Source organism: Caloenas nicobarica, chromosome 12 (assembly GCF_036013445.1).
Source record: "Caloenas nicobarica isolate bCalNic1 chromosome 12, bCalNic1.hap1, whole genome shotgun sequence".
Lineage (NCBI taxonomy): Eukaryota > Metazoa > Chordata > Aves > Columbiformes > Columbidae > Caloenas > Caloenas nicobarica.
Window position 1 is genome coordinate 7566011 of NC_088256.1, and position 21344 is coordinate 7587354.

Consider the following 21344-nt stretch of genomic DNA (forward strand, 5'->3'; position numbering starts at 1 on the left):
TGAATGTCTCACACTCAACTAAAAAACAAGCACAAAATTGAAGGATGTGTGTTGGAAATAATTTATTGCCTATAAAACATTAAAAATATGTTTTAAGTTCACATTTTCCGTGTGGTTTTAAAGGTGGTGTCATGTTCAGAGGTAGTGTGTGTAAAATGTAATACAGAATTTAAAAGAATTCTTTCCTTAGTTCAGTAATACAGTAAAATGTTCACCAGAACCAAAGCGCTGACCTGAAACCATTTTCTGTACAGGAACGTTCTGAAGCATCTCTGTTACAGAAGAGGATTGTTCATTTGTTTAAAAACAACCACCACCACAAGCCCAAGGTTCTGCCCCGTTTGTGTCTGTCGTCTTTTGACCAAAACGTCAGCTGCTGCCTTTCCGAGACTAATAAATACTCTGTAGTCAGAAGAAAACCCTATTCTGTCACGGAAAAAACCCCTATTTTGTAGTACCGCTTCTTTTTTTTGCTCTAAGATTTCACATTTGGCCAATGTGAAGGAGCTGGGCAGTGGAACTGGAGGTAGGAAATCAAGCATTTGCTTGTAAAATTACAAGCTACAAATTCTTCAGATTTCAGTTATTCTGTGCTGTTCTGTTTACACCTATTATTGTCTTTCCTTATTCTGTCCGTATCCTGAGCCCAGCGGTCTGTACCCCAGGACAGGCCAGTGCTGCGCACCGGCTGCTTCGTACCGTCCTGACTACGGGAGTGCAACAGAGATCCCAGATCGGACGGCTGACCGATTCGAACCAGTAATTTCCACTTCCACAATAAAGGTTTTCATGATACTGTTGGTTTCTCCTATCGTTTCAGCTGTACACTCACAACAGCAGATACGGACTCAATAAGCTGCTTCCCAGTTGAAGACAAAGATACACCCAGTACGTTCCTTTTTGCACCCACAGGACTGCAAAGCCCAGGAGGTGCTTGTCATTTTCAGACTTTTTATTGCATTAGCGAAAAAGAAATACTTTGAAAGATTAAAGTGCAACGCTGCTTCAAGAACCAAGCACTCAAGAAAACTGACAGTTGTATGGTACCTCTGTTCGTGTACTTCTAAATCTGCCAAAAATGCACCTATTAGAATATTTACCATTACTCGCTCCTGTTAGACTTGATAGAAGCATCATCTGCAGGGAAACGAAAAGCGTCACAGCTCCAGGAAAAGGCTTTTGTAGCCATGGGCGAGCTCGCTGCCATCAAAGCCTTTCATTGCTCCCCCAGGAGAACCAGCGCCCTGTCTTGGGTTTAAAGTGTCTCCTCCAAACTACCTTTTCCCACTCTGGTTTCCTCAGAAAGACACAAGTCATCATTCACGTTCTGACAGATGCATTAGGAATAAACACCACCAGGGAAACCATCTTCCACGGACAGAGCAAGTGAGGGCCATTGCAGAAAAATGATAAAAATATCAATATGTGGCACTTCTGCTGCAGCAGTTATTCGAACTACAGAGCCAAACCACTGAAATAGCTTATTTCTGTCATCGTAGCACAACACAATTTAGCTCTGTCATGGAAAGTCTATGCAAATGATGAACTAGCACTTAATGTGGGCTTTCGTTAGTATCCTACAAACAGAGAAAATGCCCATAATCCTAATGCCCCGGGCGCAGAGAGCCACCCCCAGTATGTTCCTTCATCTGAAGAACTCTCAGAATTTCATCTGGAAATGAGCATCCTGGTGCCTGCGCATCAGAACGCGATGCCTCGCTCGTCAGTTACCAGGACGAAGCTGGAAAGGAATCCGCCAAGTTCTCTCCTACTGTTCCAAGGTCCAGCTGATGGGACCCAAGTGACCGGGACTGGGATGTCACCTGCAAAGCTGATGAGCACGTTACGGTGCCCTGACAGGGACAGAAACAACCAAGCCCTAAATGACAAAGCACGTGCATGTGCTAGTCTGAAGTGCGACACTTGGATATGTATTTTCCTGCCTCTCAAGGATGGTTAAGTGTTGTTACATGACCTCACGAGCAAGCGTGCGGCTTTTCAGCCACTGTTGCTGCAACAATTTAAATAACCAGCAATGGTAAGCATTAAGATTTTTGTTTTACACATGGCAGGAAATATATACTAATATACACTAATAAATAAAACACGGAACAGCTGTACAGTGTTATTCTATACAGGACTTTGTTATGTAATTTATACTCTTCCTGAATATCCTGTAATATTGTCAAGTGTTTCAGGGTATGAAAACACAACCACTTAGCTGTTTTTTGTCTTGTCACCTAGAAGACAAAAGGACCAGAGGACACCATGTCCCCAGGGATGAGGAGGGTGCCGGCTGCAGCTGGAGTTTCAGCTGCACATCCTAGAGAAGGGTCCGGCCTCCTGGAGAAAAGGGATCTACAGAATTGCTTCAACTTGGTAGTAGTTCATTCAAAACTAATGCCTTCCATTTGTTCAGCATATAAAATAGAAGCAAGACATAGCAAAATATGAATCATCAATGAAAGTTTTTCTGTAGAAGGGTAGATAACTCAGTTTACCAGAAAATCAAGAACTCTCATGAAGAGTATCTTGCCTTTTGTCATGGGAATTTAAGTGGAAGCAGCAGGAAAATAGGGCCCAAAGAGTGGCAAACAGGTCCAAATAGTGACAAACCATAGTACTATTTTTTTTTTTTATTTCAGAAAAGCTCTGAGGAAACAAGAGATTTCATTGTCAGTGGCATAAATTTCCTATCTAGAGAGAGCAGAAACAGAAAGCGTTGTTAGCCCAGTACAGAAAACCCTTTATAAATGATGTTTTCAGAGCGAGCAGAATTACGGTTGAGCCCTATCTCACATTTGAAGGATAGTACTGGGATCTTTGCTCACAAACCTGAATTAATTTGGCATTGGTGGTCATTTCAACAGGCATATAAAATACTGCTCCTCCTTTAGGCAGGCTCTAAGGACACGTCTGCCAGCCTGGACGTGACATTTTGGCTCTGGCAGTGAAAGGATGAGTAACCTACCACTTACCTCCTGGTTGCACACAGCGTCTGCCCTCTCTCTTGGGATTCTACTCCGAGTTTTAATGCCTAAACTCAAATACAGGCCCAACAGTTTGCTTTTGTGGGGTTGCTCTGTGGAAGAGATGGTAAGAGGTCTTTTGGGAATGAACTGAATTGTACAGCAGCCAGAACTGTGAAACTGTTTCGTTTTCTTTTTTGAAAACTGCTACTCTCCTTTATGCAGCTGGCAGGTAACCATGTTCTTTAAAGTTCCCCATGCCCAAGGACAACACAGAGACAGAAAAAAACCCTGAAACAGCAGAGCTCACTACTGGTTCTAAAATAAAAGGTGGACAAGCGATTAGGGAGGAACAGACCACACTGAGAAAAACCCAAAATTGAGTTAATCCCAGTATTAAAGAAAAAAGAGTGTTATTTCCCCAACATTCTGGATGTTCTGAGCTACACCTTGGACTTCCCACTGCAATCACGGGGATTACTTACTGTACTACATGAGTAAGTATTCACCAGAGTAAATAATTATTTGGCATAAAATCGAAAGATCAGGCTTTTTACCAGACTGTGAAGGTATCTGCTTCAAAAATGCTTGCAGAGGAATATTCAGATTAGAAGTTATAAAGCATCAATAACATGGGCATGCACCTACGTGCCCTACTCAACTGATCTGTGTCTGCACATCCATTTAATCAGATGAGTATAGGGGTTCAATGCCAACGACAGCTGGGGAAGAAGAAATTCATTTCAGCCCCTGCCTGCAATCAAGCTCAGTTTGGAAATGGCACCTGTAACCTGGCAGTTGCCAAAAACTTCATCAGATGGGGCTTCTTCAGAAACAGGTCACATGGAGATCTCAAAGCTCAATTCCAAACACTCCAATACCTTTCGGAACACAACGACAGCTCTGGATTTGTGACAGTGTCTTGATAAAATGAAACAAAGTTTGTGGAGAAACATACAACCAATACTGAAAACCATGAACAGAACTTCAGCGTTTAGATTTGACAAATAAAAACTGTAACTACATTCATAAACCCCTAAATAGTAGGGTAAACATCTAATGCCATTGATATTGTGAGAATAGCAGAAAGTTGTGTTCTGCAGCTATGGGGTTTCCCATATCCATCTAATTTGTTATAACACTTATGACTGTTTCTGTACATTAATAATTTATTGATGATAATTCAAATTTTTCAGTTAACCTTTCAAAGTTTTTTCAGCTATTTTGGTCAGAAAATAGAAGATTCAACAATCTGTAGTCACATAATGAAAAAGACTAGTTTAATTTCAGATTTTCAAAAGGGTTCAAGCACAACTCATAAAAAGCCCGTTATTCTATTTGGATCCCAAATTTTTAGTCCACCTACCTGAGTAAAAAAATAATAAACCGGACTGGTAAGCAAACAACTCTGAAAGAGAATTACCTGTCTGTATCGTGGGACATTTTTTTTTTCCCATTCTTGGATCCCTGCTCAAAAAGACTTTGCTACAGAGCAAGTTATGCTGGAAAGTCAGAAGTTATCCCGATCAAGGCCCAACTCACACCGTTCTTTCATTTACCCAGAACAACATTTGAAATCTCTTGACACTGCAGACTGCAGCCACGACACACACACTACAGTCACCCTTCAGGAAGGGATGCTTCACCTTGGGCTTCCTTTTTTGGACTGAAGAACACCGGATAGCGAAATGCCGTTCTCTCGAAACCTACGTGTTACGTGGGGTTTCCTTTTTGTCAATTGAAAAAAAATAAATCACAAACTGTCTGAGGCGTTTTTCTCTGATAAAGACGACAAGCTGAATGAGGTATCATCAGGCTCTGGGGACGCGTGATTGAAATCCATTTCTTCTAGTTCAGGAGGTAAGTCTGAGAGCAGTGCCTGTAAGTGAAAAATATTACAACGCAATATTAATATGTGTTTTGCATCAGCATTAAACATCTGTTAAACATATAGTGAAAAAACTTTGTTGAGCTTTTCAGTGTTAGTATTGGATGGGAAAAAAAAAAAAAGTCAGTATTGATAGAAACTGAAAGGAAAAACATCGTCCAATATGACATATCTTATAACAACAATTCCAGAAGTAACTTATTTTAGAAACAGCTCAAAACAATTTTTCCCCCCTAAACTGGATGAAACCAAATGATCTATATTCATTTATTTTACTCAGATATTTTTAACATGCAAAAGCTTTAAAACATCTATACCCATGCTATACTGCGATCATGCAGGAGACAGAACTAGATGCTGCATACCAGTGACTTACTTATTTATCTCAAAAATTTCAAGTTTACTTTATATGCAGTTCACATGGTTTTATGAAAAAATTATGGAAAACAACCATAAGCCCAATTTACTTTGGATGTAGAAGTATTCTAAGTTTCTTTCTTGCAAGTTAGTTTCTACTTTTACCCCTTGAAAAATTGCAGATTGTAAAGGCAAAAGGAAAAACATAAAAGCAACAAAATCTCTTCCTAAATAAACGACAGAATGTTACTCATCCAAGGCACGATCCGCCCAAGCATTAAAAGAAGCGCTACGCATCAAATGCAGTGCAGCGAAACTGCAGAAGCCTGGCTTTTTTTCCAAGATCTCACATCTGAGATCTCCCGACAGACAAATCCCAGTCCCTCCGTGCACCCTGGTGCTCTGGTTGTCCTTGGATCAAAGTCACACTTCTCTGTCCCTGTCACCGCCTGTCTAGATGGCAAGACCTTCCCTTGTTTAAAGTTCAGCTTTTCTTTGTCTGTAAGATGTTCTGCTCTAATCAGAATTTGAGCCTCTGGGCACTATGAACAAAATCAAGGGAGTGACAGAGCACAAAATGACAAACACTTCAAGATTTACCTGCTGCTGCTCTTTATCATCTGATTTAATAGCAAGTATCAAACTCCGAGTGAACGTCTGTAGTTCAAAATACTTCTGTTTGTGGTTCTCCAACTCATTCTCAATGAACCGGACTTCTTCATTCTGTGGGGGAAAATTACATAAAATTCTGGAAATTATAAACAGTGCTGCATCACTTTAATGCCACCTGAACACACCTGTGTTAAAACTAAATGGTTTTAGTGAAAATGAGTACAAAGGTGTTTATTATGATTCCTGCCAAAACCAGTTATTACGTAAAGCCAGAAATTCTACAATTGTAGAATTACAGAACAGTTCACGTAGACTTTGGATATGAATAGAGGTTTTTGATAAAAGTAGCATCACGCTAAACTTGCAAATGTATTATATGACATCTAATTTCTCATTATCCTCCACAAGAAACATGTAACAGCAAATTATGTTACATGCAGACAAGGCATTTCAGAATTACTGACCATCATTAAAGCATTACAGACTTGAGCCAAAGTTTACACGAACCTTCTAAAAAAAAGCCCTGCTTTTTATTTTACAAGGGTGACCTCTAATTCCACTTTAAAAGAAAGAAAAACAAAGCCCAGGACTCTTCCTAGAAGTGATCTTGAACAGGCAGACAGCAACTAAATTCCTTTATTACAGCAGGACACTTGACAGAAGAAACAGGGAAAACCTGGTAATTCCTCAAAACTGCCACAAATTAAAATACAACACCCTCTAGTGCAGCTGACATGTATCTTGAAGTGCCAGCTCACCAACCTCCCCAACATCTTTCAGCTGTGGAATAAATAGGAATGTATTTACAAAATGAAGAAATATCAATAATGTGCAGGCTGTGGCTAAAAAGGCATTTTTCTAACCTTTGCATAAATACGTGTTACTGTACTTGCAAATCACTTAAGATAAAAATAACAAACTTCTTAATTAAAAATTCAGATTTGATAAGTACTTCAGTTTATTCCAAATATCTCCTCTCCAAAATTACTGATTAGCATGCAAGATCAAAACGCTAAATCTGTTGATCAGTGTAGAGCTAAAATTAACTTTCTCTGGTTATTTACCTTTGCAAAGATCATGTAACCTAAATAAACAGTTTGCTTTTCAAGATCAAAGTCATGGTGCATTTTTGCAAAAGGTGTCTGCATAGCAGCACCAAATGTGCATCCTTCATAAGATGATAATAATAATAATAATAATAATAATAATAATAACAACAATAATAACAATAATAATAATAATGATGTACACATACAGAAGTTGTTAGCAATGCACAATGCACACAGAAAATGAGCATGTAGGTTCACAGGTATTTCATGTGAAGTGTTGCATTTGCCAAGGGATATCAGAGGCAAGAAAAAAACCCACCCTTGCTTATGCAACCATATGATTAAATAGGTTAGCAGTTTTGCATACAAAACATTCCTTGATGGCTCGTTTTGGTGGCAGCAAATAATTACATAAGCAAATTTCAATAGTGAACTTATAAGATGGCATTTTGGTTTAATGGTGAAAATATATTTTTTTAATAACATAGAACTATGCTCTGATATTCGTGCTAACATCTGCTAGACTGGCTGTAATTCAACTTTAGTTGAAAAGGTGAGACTACATGATGAACTGGAAGGTCTGCAACAAGACTTTAAAAAATTTTTTTTTTTTAATTTCTTCCCCAGAAAATTTACATTTCTTCAGCCAAAGCATTGCTCACCATATTGTTTTAGGTTATAATAGCTCAGAGAATAAGAGAGAAATATTTGGGCTTTCATAAGAAAATTAACAATGCATTTCTTTCAGACAGAGACTTAAAAGTTGCCCATTTAGCAATGCATTATGCTCATCCAAAGAAGAAATTAAGATTTACACAGAACACACATAGGCACAAAGACTAATCACTAATGTCAAACAACAAACCAACAACCAAGGCTCTGCAGGACATGCTGCCACAACAAGCCTTTCACTGTGGTGACAGGTGACATTAAGAAAAGGTCATTCTCTCTCTGTATTTATCCCCCGCTGTCCTTACCAGGAAAACACCGCTTGAAGGAGTATTTTTTTGTTCTGAAAAGATGATCTATTTATGATTTTGGGAACTGATTATCATTAGTAGGACATACCTGTTTTCTAAGATAAAAAACCCATCAGCTACATAGGTAAAAACATGCTCAATATATAACACAAGACAGCAGCTGTCAGGTGTCCAACTTTCCTCCCTCCTACAACTCCTGCTTCGAGACACGACTTCTCAGATCCCCCGTTTTATAATATTCAAGGATTCCAGCTGTCATGTCCCTTCCCAGAGCTGGCAGCATCACACTGCACATCCAAGTGTGCTGTAACGCTCCCAAGAACACTTCTTGCACAAGAAAGAAGTTTTGGTTTAGAGGTGAAATAAGTTGTTCTGGGACACGTGGTAGGAGCTGCAGATGGCTCCAGCGAGAGGAATGTAACTGCTCTGTAAAAATGGGATTTTTCCTGCCTCCCTCTGGGTTGAAATACGGGTGATGTGTCTGTAAATAGGATGAGGAGACGTGACGGAGGGTGTGACGTGCCGTGCCGCACCACGGTGAGAGCAGAGCTGCAGGCTCCCACACGCCTTTGCTGAATTCCTCGCAGTTGCACCTGTCTGCGCTTTGTGGGAAGGATTATCTTGCTTAACATGATATAGCCTAATTACTCACCTTATAATCCAAAAGAGAACTCATTTGATCCACTTCAGAATTACTTATCATATCACTTTCTTCATCATCTATAATTTCTATTTTCTGAAACAGAAGTAAACGGTTCATTCCAAATATTTAAATGCATAGATTAGACAAACAAAAACCAGTCTGTATCTCAAACCAGCATGAAAAGGATGAAGGTAACAGGACCTTTTCCTTGCTCATGAGAAGTTCTGCCTCGTGGAGCCCCCGTTAGATGGCAATCATGCACCTCAGCCACGTGATCCAGGAGGAATCCACGGAAACCCTCCCTGCTCAGAGCTGCTGCCATGCTGACCGGGGCCGTTTACAGAGGAGCAGCTCTATCTCAGCCCACTTTTGGCATTAAGTTGCACATTAAATCTCATTACAGCCTGCAAAAAAGCTGCATTTCATCCTGTAAGGCTTTTGTTGAAGATCTCCTGCAGGGCGAAGGAGGCTGGGGAAGTTTATTCCTCTGGAGCAAAACAGACCCAGGCAAGTCCTGACCAACCTGCTTCTTTCGTAAAAAAAAAAGACATTTCCTAAAAAAAAAAAAAAAAAAAAGAGGTTTCCTTTGGCCTTCTCTGGCCATAGAGCAAGTCAAATGCCCTAACGAGAAGAGGACGCTGATATTAAGAACAGTTCCAAATGCGTCCATAGGGATATTTTCACTCAATTCTCAAAAAATTCTCAGGACCTTTTTATATTGGGTTTCTAAAGGCATCTCAAGCACAGTGTTAAAGGCAAAACTTAGTTGCTGTTTAGAACTTACAACCTCAAGTTTTAAAACATTCACTTTTAAGTATTTACAACTTGCGTGTTCTGTTTTCCTTCCCAACGGAAAGCCTTCTCATGTAAGAAAATGATCTTAAAAGATTATTCTGATAGGAGAAAACAAAAGTTTACACATTTTTAGTGCACCTATGAGATTTTAATTTTTATTCATACCTAAGCTAGATCTCAAAGGGATGGAATAAATCTGAATTAGATAGTGATAAGAACAGCATTTGGTTTACCAAGAACTCAAAAAGATAACTGCACAGATGAAACGAGAGATTTCACTAGAGTTTTGAGAGGGAAGCAGTGGTTGTGTAAGAAGAGAGGTGGTTTTGTTTTGGGTTTTTTTAACTATTTTTCTTTGTTTTGGCAGTCGTAAACATTTATGAGAGTGTATAATAAGTTAAAGCAATTTTAGTATGTTTTTTAGTATAATGTTTAATACAATGCAAGCAAGGTCACACACTGACAAGACATTTTGATGGTTAGTTCTTGACGTGTTATTTTAGAGGTTTCTTCTCTGCAGCCTGTGTGTGTGTCCTGTCAGCCTGCAGACCAGTCATCAGAAATTTCCTCCTAATCACCACGGAGAAACCCTTCAGGAGAGGGTAAAGTCTCTCACTTGTAGTACCCATCAAAATCACAAGTATGTGTTGAGGGTAGGAAGGGGAAACCACATTTTCTGTGTTTCAGTGCCTGACAAGCCAGCTGAAGTGATAATATTTCAAAGGCTTAATGTCATGAGGATCTGCTGCTGTATCGTACCCTGAGTAACACTGTGATTCAAATATTTTTGGTTTTAGACTCAGCTTGAGGAAAGAGTCTCTAAATAAATGCCAAACATTCACACTATCTTTCTTATAATGATACATTTTAAGACAGTAGGGAAGAGATTAGAATTTCAAATAAGAAAAGGGTATCTCTTATGCAAGTCCAATGTATGTTAGCCCAATTTTAACTGCATACATTTTAAAAATTTTGTTACAGTGTTTTCAGAACGGAGTATGAAAAAACTACTCTTATTTCGCCCCCCTCTTATTATATCAAATTCTACAATGCTGGAGTTTGGGCAGACTGGAGAACTGAATTTCTCAGGCATCCTCTTTGCAAACCTTTTACCTTTTGCCATTTTCCATTCTGCATCTCCACGGTACGTGCATCACCAGCCTGAGACTCCGCGTGACGGTATCTAAGGTCACAGCAGGCCACTCAGGTAAACAAAGGAAAGAGGCAGCTGCTCCTATTCAGGCAACCACAGAAAATATGGCCACGGGATTCCAGTTTACGCAAAAGATGCTCATGTATTACCAAAAGAAAGAAAATATTCTCTATATATAGAGGGAAGAGAATCTCCTGTTCGCTTTCCCACTTCAGGTTGTGTATGATTAATTAACACAAATGTTCTCGTTATGTTCTGAGCTATTGTTTAACCTCTGACTGCAAGAAGAGTGCAACTGGGAACTGGAACCATCACCTGTTCATTCTGCAGATAACTTTTAAGATAAAAATTACCCTACCACTTGGGGTCTTCTCTCCTCTTGCTCCTCTCCTTTCTTCTAATTTGAGAGAAGGCAGGCTAAACAAAGGGGATATATTGCATTATTTGCCGTGACTCCTCCCTCTGTCTTTCCTTCCTTGTCTCACCACAGGCAATTAAAAATAGCAAGAACAACTGTGTTTGACTCAATGTGAGTGAGAAAACAAGAAACACCTAAATAAGAAGATACCTGACTTTCTTAACAGTATACAAAACCATTTTCAATTATTATTCTGGGGGTTTTACTCTTGTTGTTTTGCTGTATCAGGTACTTAGAGAGCACTACCCAAGCATTGTGCTTTGCACTCCAGAAGAAGAACACTGGATTGTTGTAATACAGAAATCTGTATAATTCAGTTTCTACCAAATGTGCATAACTCTGTGGTTTAGTATTTTAGTACAGTTTCTTTTAGTGCTCAGCACACTCAGCCAAAGTTCTCACCTAGTAAAAAACACCAGTGTCAGACAATAACCGCAACAGTAGCAACTACGGAGGGTCACGTTAGTGGAAAAGGTATACGTACCACATTATCGGTAGATACTGGATTCTGGTCATCATCTTTGTGACCAATTTCTTCATTTTGAAGAGATTCATTTGTCTCTTCTGCAGAAATAAGTTAGTTTTTCAGATTTCATTAAACTTTTATGCTGAAGAAACATTAGTAGTCTTTACCACTAAATCTGTCACATCTACTAGATACAAAAGCAAAATCATATTATCAATGTCTATTCATAAAAAATACTTTATGTCTTATTAAAAAAGACATCATATCGCAAGTATTTCACGGCAAAGTCATGCCAATTGTTACTTGAAACAACAGAAAAACTATCAGTTACTGTACTGCAATATAACAAAACCTTCCTATTTTTAGGTTCAGGTCGGAATATTCAAAAGTGATGACCTTCACATCAGAGGTGTGCAGAACTTTTTTTTTTTTAATTAAAATAAATTACTACACAAAACATCCTGCATGCCCTGAAGTTATAGGGTACATATCAGAATCCCACCTCCTTGCAGACACCAATTAGTTTTAAACCAAAAGCTGATGGAGCAGATTATTTCATTCCTATACAGCAAAATATTTATTCCTAGTGAACCTCAGCTGCTGTCTTATGTATAAACAAAGTACACACTTGAGAACAGAGCCAATCTCATCCTAAAGTTTAAACCACAAGTACTAGATGATTCCATCAGGCCTATGGGCACTGTGAAAAAACCAAGAACGAAAACCCTATTCCTCCCTGTGATTGTGTTTCTCAGATTTACTTTAATATTCCACATTAATATACTGTTACGAAGAAAATGGTTGATAGAAACAGCAAATCAGGAAATAGAACACAGAGGCAAGACAGCTGTGATAAAAAACTTAATGTCATTAACAGTTAGGCTATTAATTGGAAAGAAACTCCTCCTAAGTTCTAGTAAAATTAGTTCTGAGGGCAGAGCTTGCACTGCAAGGGTCCAACACCTGAAGTGGAAAGGAGGAGCGCGGAGCGAAAGGGCAGGTGTTCACGTGGGACACTGACAGCGGGGACAGATACTGCAGGGGGATGAGATTTAACTGGGGATGACCAACACTTGCAAAGAGAGGATAATATTCAGGCCAGACTATACAGAGACAGTTAATAGTTTTAAATAACTTTTCTACCAGTTAAACACCTCTAAACTGAGCAAATTTGATCTCAAGTTTTTTCAAATAAATTTAATCTGCCACTGGTCATGACTTCAGAGGAAAATTTCTGCTGGCAGCAAAAGCAAATGGGTCCAAATGGGAAAACTGTAAAGGAGGGAGCAAAATACAACCCCGTCGTTATTCTGGGAGAGATGGAAGATGCTCCTCAGGGACTCCGCGACAGCCTGAAGCTCCAGCCACCAGTAACTCTGACTAGCACCACACGACTCCCTACAGCCCCTTCAACTCTTTACATACTCGTCCTCAGCTGATAGAAACTGGCACAGCCATAATGGCCTATACAGAGCTGTGTTCTTTTACACAAAGTATGCATTCAGTTAACATATATTTAAAAAAGATAAGGCATTATGAGAACTTTAATGCTTAATTTTGCATCAGAGTACAGCTTTTTTTTTTTAATATTTACACACTACATTTTAAAAGCAAGTGCCATCAACACTTTAATTAGGTGACTAAAAATATCCTTTCCTTGTCTTTGAGAGTGTGTGGTTTTTTGTGTTTTGTTTTTTTAATAAACTAGGACCAAAAGTTATAGTTCTCAAACATTAAAACAATCACATATCTGTGGCTGAATAGTCCACGTGATTACTGGTGGAAGTATTTTCCAGGAAGTTCACAATAAGCTGAGCTGCAGCAGTGAAACCTACTCCTTTGAACGGGAGAAAGGCATAGAAACAATTCTTGTAGTAGAATAAAGGAGTGAAAGTGGGATTCCTGGACGCTGTGGAAATTCTGTAGTTTTCTTGTACTTTCTTAAGCTTTGACTCTAATGTACTCAGTCTTACAGCCTTATTTCATGAAAGCCTCGTTGAATAAATGAGGTGTTATTCCTCACTTGAAGCTACAGAGACTTCTGACTCTTCCCCTGTCACCATTTTCTTTCAAGCAGATGTGACTAAATCAGTTCCTTCCACACCTCAGGCAAATTGAGGACTCTTAGATTCCGCATCTCACTTGGCTTTCAATCACTTGACCCATTTCTTTATCATCTTATTATCTTTACAGTAGAACATGACAAAGCTATCACGAATTCGTACCCAGCAGTTCTCCATTTTTCTAGTTCTTTAAATTGTTCAGACAAAATGACAAAATCAAGTCTGGCATATTAAGCTGCAACAGCATGCACTAGATCAGACTTTCTTTTAGTTTTGAGAGCAAAGGCTTTATTGATCTTTTCTAATCAGAAGCACTGGGAGCAATTAGCTGAGCTTGCGAGGCTGGTGAACATGCTGAACAGCAGCTCGTTGGCCCTGGGCCCCGAGCACTAACGAACCAGAGGGAAAGGGAGAGATCAATTTAATGTGGTCATGCGGTTCTGGGAGGTGGAGCGAAAGGGAATTAAGTCTGAGACAATTATCACCCAAGAACATGCAATTGACTGAGAACACCCAGGCACCCTGTATGCGCAGTTCTAAGGCTCCGCACGCTCCCCTGCTACTGACTTTGATCTTTTCTGTTGGTTTGTTCTCACTGGTCACAGACCAGACACGCAGCGCAGGCAGCTGATGGCAGGAGTTCTACTGCACTCTGACGTACTGCGGAGCTCTTTTAGCTCAAGACTAAGTCTGAGCTAATACATCTTCTGAATGTCTCTCATCAGTTTAATATCAGGAAAACTAACTACATAGCTCTGCTCAGCTCAAGGAGGGTTTGCACACATTTAGATGGGAATTGTTGGTGTGATTCAGGCAAACGGTAATGGATATTCACGCTGGCTGTGTAGAAATGGCTGGTTAACAGAGAGCATTTTTTAAAACCTGGGAAGTGAGACTCAGACATTTGTACTGTCTGTCCATCTCCCAGCTGCACTAGCAAATTGTCAACTTGTCATTTAACTTTGGATGAATCTGGCAGAAACAGAGGTCTTAAGATAAAAGGTTTCTGCAAACTTTGTGATAACAAAACCAAGAAGAATTCATACAGAGAGAAGAAAAAGACCAAACAGTACCTTCCATGTGGCCAAGGTAGATAATTGTGACTGGTAGACACTCTTTCAGATGTTTTTGAATGTGTACAACAGAGAATCCAAAGCATGCACACTGCACAAAATTAAAAATATATGCACAGTAGTAACTGCATTTTCAAATACCTTGTGAGCTTCCTTCAGATAAGCAGATTGATACTTCATCATTCCTATCATTATCATCCCCCACTTCAGTAGCAGTTTCCTCTCCTGGATTAAGTGCTGATTTAGAAACAAATTCAGATTGATCAGAGAAATCAGCAGGACCTCCTCTAGGGGGTGGGACCTCAATCCCCATTAAACGATATTTCCGTCTTCGATTCCCAATCCAAGTCTTGTAAGAGAAATAAACAGGAATGATATCAGAAACTATAACAAAGCAACAGGCCCACAACCAAGTGACATTAGCACATATATACTACAGGGACAAGAGTGTAGGCAGCAGTTCAAGGGAGGTGTTTCAAGTCTCAGCAAGAGAAGCTCTGACTGGATTCAAGAAAAAAAGAAAAAATAACGCTTTATAGTGAGGCACTGAGACAGTTTGTCCACAGGAGTCTTGGCATCTCCAGCCTTGGAGGTACTCAGCATTTTACTGGATAACATCCTGAGAAACTTGACCTAAGTCTGAAGCCAATCCTGCTCTAAATAAAGAGTGGGACTAGGTGACTTTGTCAGGTCTCTCCACACCTAAATTATTCAACGAATTTAAGATAAGATCTTGGATCCAGGTTCTGCCACTCTGCAGCTTCCACAAGAGGACTAAAGCATCCCGTAACGCAAGGAGCCCACCTGTTCTAGGACTGCCTACAGCAGGGAGGACATCATCCAGGGTGGCAGCTCTACATCACTACACTTTGATGACACAACATAACTTGGCAGAATTAAGTTCAGAGCAATATTATCCTTCAGCCCTCTTGGGTTGGAAGACAAGTCTTTAAGAAACGTTCCTTGCAGTGAGGTATATAAGAGCATTCCGTAAACAGCGGTGGGAGATGAAACAGGTCCAGGAAGGACCAAGGAACTTGGAAACCTGTTCATGATCAGATGGGTATGGATGCTTGAAGTTCATTTTACATCAATAAAACAGTCAGTCTCAAAAAGAGAAAAAAAAAATTCACATTCAAAATTCTCCAAGTGGATCTGTATAACTGTTAACTAACTTGTTTTGTCTGATAAAGAAAAGTCTACACTAAAAATTATTAAAAACTCAAACCAGAGTTTAAAATAATGTAGTGAGAATTGTCTGCAACTCTTCACCTCCTTCCTCCTTCCCTTCCTTTGCATTCCTCAGGCATTTGACTTCTCATCCAATTTCAATTCTCCTGAACAGCTCTTGTACCCAGACACTTTGTTCCATCCAAGTCAGTTCTCCACTGACACCCAAAATTCCTTCTCAAAGCCAGGAATTAATTTCTCTGCCAAGTGCTCTCCTCCCCTTCCACACCGCCTGAACCGCGGCAGGAGCGGCGCTGACAGCGCCGGCGGGACCATCCTCCTTGTGCCGGGACCTGACCACGTGCTGGCCCAGGAGGGAGAACGGTGGCCTTTGGTCACGGAAGGTGTCACCACCCAGAGCGGGCTGGTTACTGGGGTGACAAGTGTGTGCACCCCATGGTTGTTACTGGGTTCTGATGTACGCTCAGGGCTGCAATTTCTGCATTGCTGCAAATCCAACACATCTCTAAAAAGCACGGGCAGTTCCTGGTTTTGAAAACACACGATCATGGCATGGCAAAATGCACAGCCCTTCCAAAAGGTCTGTGTTCCATCAGAGTTTAGCAAAGACATTAAAATATTATAGCATTTTTTCTTTAAAGATACACTAAACAACATTACTCCGGCTTTATTTCAGAAATACCCGTGTTGTTTCTCTTCCCTATCACACTTTCTTTAACTACAGTTCTGACAGCACGAAAAAGTTTAGTAAAAAAGGTTTTGCTTATAATACCTTGATTATCAAATTAAAAAATTAAGACATTAACAGCAGTCCCAGCTACTAAAGACAGGTTCATGCTGTGCCAGCTTTGAAAAACAAAATATTTTTTAAAGCTGAATCTTTTTAACTAGCTAAAAGATGACATGCTTAACACTGTTTTTGGCATATCATTTTCACTGGGTGATATTTGCTTTTCCAGCTCGTTGACTCTCCTCTTTGAAGAATGCAAAACAGGTACAGAGAGAGCTACCTAGATAGTTTTGTGTGTTTTTTATACTTTGGGAAAAAAAAAAGAAAAAAACCCCACACAAGTGGCCCCTTCCAGACCCTTCATTTGTAGTTCTAGAAAAGCAGCATTTATCTGGACAAATCATGAATTTCCTTTAGGAAAGATAATAATAGGGAAAAATGAGGACATATATTTAATTGAATTAAAACAAGTGACGTGATATGTATATATAAATATTTTGCACAGTTATATAAGCTTACATAGATATAAAATGTTATTCTTTATATATTATATATATTTGTTCAAGTGTATTATCTGATGTATATATATTAATATATACTTATAGCTATTTCACATATGCTACTTTTTTTTTTTTACAGCACAAATGGAGGAAGAGTTGCTAGTTGCACACTACCCAGAATTCAAGGCACAGTGAAATCCAAAGGCAAGAAAGCACAAGAATTGCATGTGAAGAGCTGTTTACAGAAGCGTCCATCAGCCAAGCTGCCCTGGCTGTGCAGCAATGCTGCCCTTCACCGGAGCCTCCCTGCCGACTGCACCACTGCTGCGTCCTCACACTGACCTCCAGAGATCAGCCTTTCCTACTGAAGAAAATGCAGGTTGGCAGGTAAGGAGAGAGGCACGTTAAGCTGTGCCTATATAGATCCCAAAACAAATTTAGGACAGATCCCCCAGAGCACATGACAGAAAATCCCTGTCCTACAGCAGGGACACGCACACTGTGCCTCAGAGAAAGGACACCAGAGCACTGATGGTCACACACATCCTGTAACATTAATTCACCCTTACAGAGCAGCGGCTGGTGCTGGACCAACCTCCACCTAATTCTTGCTACAATTCCCACATCTGCCATGTAGCAGAACCAGAGGCAGAACAGATACTGGTAACACCACCAGCTACTATGAAGAAAATAATCTTCTTGTTCATTTGCGTGTGTATGTTCTAACATAGGTAATGCCAGAGAGTCTTCAGGAGTCGATCAGAGCCTAGTACACCTGCCCTGAAAACAAAAGCGTTTCAAGCAGATGCTATTGAAAGACGTGTATGGAACTTCACACTGTCATCCTGCGTGTGCCAATACAGGTGTTCTTAAGGGAACCAAGTAAGGGAGGTGAAGCACGAGCAGTCTTACTGTCCTGTGAATAGAGTATTTCACATCCAGGAGTCCACTTTGAGGTGCTGTCAGTGGAAACAGCTTCACCTTTCAGAAAGATAACTGAAGAGCTTGGAACATGTGGAGAAGCTTTGTTCTCTACAGAGAAAAGAGCAATTCTTTTCAGCCTCCAAAACTACAGTTTCGTTTTTTCATAATTCACATTTCTCAAGAAAACAAGCAAGTAAATAACCTGACTAGTGTTCAATACTGAAAGTAACTTTGGTCCCATTTATATATACTAATCCAAGAGAGACCTTCACAAAAGAAGAGTTCCAAATAAGGGCTCCACTTCCGTAGCAATGTCAGAATGGAAAGAAAGAGGTGGAAAAAACCAGGACAAATGCTGAAAGGACTAGTCACAATTGTCATGCCCATTTTGAGGGAAAGGAAGACTCCAACCACGTTTTTGTACTGACTGCAAAGACAGTTGGAGTGTTTTCCGAAGAATGGAAACACTCAGTGAATGAGACAGCCCCAGTTTGAGAGGGACAATGGATGTTCTGTAACTGGGAAGACAGTGGCAACAACTGATGCTGTACTCAACCTCCCAGCCTCTGGAAGAGTTCTCAGGAATCAGGTTGTCTACACCAAACCTGTACTTTCTAAGGCAATCCTTCCTCAACACCACCTATACAGACTATCAAAGTGACCCAGAATTCTTTGCAGTACGCTTTGCCCTATAGCACATCTCAACTCGGCTTCAAGACAGTCTGGTAAAATACTTTTTTCCTTTTTTTGAGCGTATTCTTTCGTATGTTTACAATGGCTTTTTCCTATAAGCATTAATGAGAAATATTTCCCCTGTATCTTCTTAGAAAGGCTTTTTTTTATATCTTAATAGCAATATAAATAGCACTTTTGAGGACATCCCTAAAAAATGTAACACTTTTACTTAAAATCTTATTCAAGTCCAAAGAGAATGTCAAACGGCTCGTAGTGCTACTTCTGCTGCTGATCAACAAGACTCTTACCTGAGGGCTTTCTTCTATATTTAGACTGCAGAAAGAGCAAGAGAGCACTTCCCAACATGGTCATTCATTATGTAATATGTGAAATCTATTTCAAGCTTCCTCATGAAATTTTTAAAGGCTTTCATCTGTCCTATTTTTGCTTCTGTGACAAGATAGGGGAAGACTCCAGATTTCTTACCCGCACTATTTCACAGTCAACATTTAATTCTGCAGCCACAGCTTCAATTTTCTCTCTGCAGACTGAGCCCAGGCTGGTCATGCCATTGTCCCAGTATTTCTTTAGGGTAGCTAAGTCTCGGTCACTAAATTGTGTGCGGTCCTGTAACTGTAAGATAAAAAAAAAATACTGTTAGATTTTAAAAAATTCTGCTTATGCTGTTCATTTGATTTCCAGAGGTCTTGCATACAGTAAGACACACACGTTATTTCCTGTCTCTATGGCTTTTCTTCTCTTTTAACTCTCCCTTAAGAATTAATTTTTTTAAAGTGTTTTTGGTTTTTTTTGTGTGGTTTGGGTTTTTTCTTTTTTTTTTTTTTTTTTTTTTTTTAATCCAGGGCATTACTGAGTTCCCTGGGATTTGCTTTAAAGGCAATGGCAGTGCTAACTCAAGTTTAAAGCACTACAGCTTTGTTTCTACTCCACCTGATTTTTAAATTTGTTTTATCTCAGTCTATAAGGCCTTCCTGAAAATGACTTTTCTTCTTCTTGTGCTGTTTACTCTCTCCACCCAATTTATGCAAATTATTCCTTAAGGCTTTTCAAGTTTCTCACCCTCCCCCATCTAAAGTTCTTTTATCTTACTGCAAACTACAATACATGCATAATTCAAAGGATTCTGAGTTCCTAAAGGGAATACTTTAATGTTTATTTGGTAAGCTTCAGAGTTTAAATTGGTTCCACTGTTTATTTGAGAGCTGCCTAAACTCAGTGTGTATATTTCTCAAAATACGTGATAGTGGATTACTGATATAAGAAGTAACACTGAGAAACAAATCCTAGACATCCTGTCACTCCTTAAGCTGTTGTGGGCACACAGCATCATTCGCCAGCAGAATTCACAAGCTTTATCAGAATTTTTTAGCCCAGAATTTTAACTAAAATCTAGTTTGTTTATATCAGCCGATGTTTGTCATCTCTCCTGCCATTAGGAGTACATAAATGCAACAATAAAGTCTGCACTAGGAAGTTGTAGCCACATGTGCTGAATTTGTAATTATTTTGACAGTTAAATCTTTTAAGACATAACAATGATATCAATATCTGAAATCTGGGTTTGCTTGTTTAAAAATTGTTAAAGGTTAGAATGACATAACTTTAAAATGGAGTAAAAAGACATTTTGCAGAACTAGAATAATTTGAAAATCTTATACAGTTACCAATTTCAATTTTTGTTAATCTTTAGAATACTGTCACCCTTGCAATCAGAATATTGTCATCCTTGCAATTTTCTTATTTTAAAAATTACTGTTTCTGGAAATGTTAGACGCACTGGAGTGTTTCCTTAACATACGAATATAAAATAGGGGTATCAAAACCTTGCCTCCTTAAAATAACCCCAGGTGGTCCAGTAAAAAACAAACAAACGAACGGTTATATTCAAATATGGTCCATTCCTAACTGTACCAGGCACTCAGATTTTTTGTTGGCTGTCATTTCACACATTCAAGTACAGAATTAGAGAGGCAGTGTCCCCTCCTGCCCACCAGCAGCTGGCGGTTCAGGTGGGGAGCCGGCTCCGCCACGCGTGCTGCCCACAGCAGCTCACACCAGGCGCACTCCCAGCCACGCTCCGGCCATTTGAACCTTTAACAAGTCCAGCTGGCACATTCCCAGGCTGCTCTCAGCTGAGCAGCAAGGGGCAGTAAGTGGCCTTCACCCCTGGAGCACCCTGCTGAGCATTCACCCTTCGCCGATGCTGGTTTTCCCTGAGCTCCTCCAACCTACAAGCCATTTTCAAAGAACGAAAGCATAGTTATCTCCTGAATCGCCATCTCCTTTTATAGCTGTTGGTAATACAGACTGTAACTTTGGAAAGCGATGGGAAGAGCTCGTTCTTGCTCTGCACAGGGAGAGGCAGCGAAGCGCTGAGGGAAGTCAGAAAGGAACGTGACAACAATACTCAAACCACACAGAGAAACAAGTCCTTCTGGCCTGGCCTGCCTTCCCGAACGCAGAAGGAGCTCAGGGCAACTTCACCTTCTAAAGTATACCAAGCATTTTTATAAATATCAATAAACAAGCAACATTTGCTGTTGGTTCTGGAGAGTTCATGCTGATAACACTGCTGCAACAACCCACCACTCACACAGCTTACTGCAATCTGCACTTACCAGGAAAACAAAATAGAAAATTTATTCATATTTAATATGCACAGCTTAAAGAAATCCCCTGGAGCGTGGGGTGGAAATTGCCCTGCCCCAGCAAGGGGCGAAATAAGAGACGCAAAACACAATATGTTTAATGTTACTTCAGTCGTACGGACGTAAAGACCCCAGTCAGTGGTGTCTTCTCTCACCTCATTTGTTGCAATGGGCAAATTAGAACAAAAA

The 21344-nt window shown here is 39.8% G+C and overlaps 1 protein-coding gene across 2 annotated transcripts in view; it reads right to left on the reverse strand.

The window, feature by feature from the left end:
* Positions 1–4124: 4124 nt before the first annotated feature.
* The window catches only part of HDX (highly divergent homeobox), a 41081-nt gene continuing 23861 nt past the window's right edge, over positions 4125–21344 (reverse strand). For both annotated transcript variants that reach the window (XM_065643621.1, XM_065643622.1), the window contains exons 5-10: positions 18973–19119; positions 14608–14815; positions 11349–11428; positions 8508–8591; positions 5815–5937; positions 4125–4848 (exon numbers count right to left, since the gene is read on the reverse strand). In XM_065643621.1, coding sequence (XP_065499693.1) covers positions 4723–4848; positions 5815–5937; positions 8508–8591; positions 11349–11428; positions 14608–14815; positions 18973–19119 — 768 coding nt within the window. In that variant the 3' untranslated portion in view covers positions 4125–4722. The remainder of the gene's footprint in view (positions 4849–5814; positions 5938–8507; positions 8592–11348; positions 11429–14607; positions 14816–18972; positions 19120–21344) is intronic.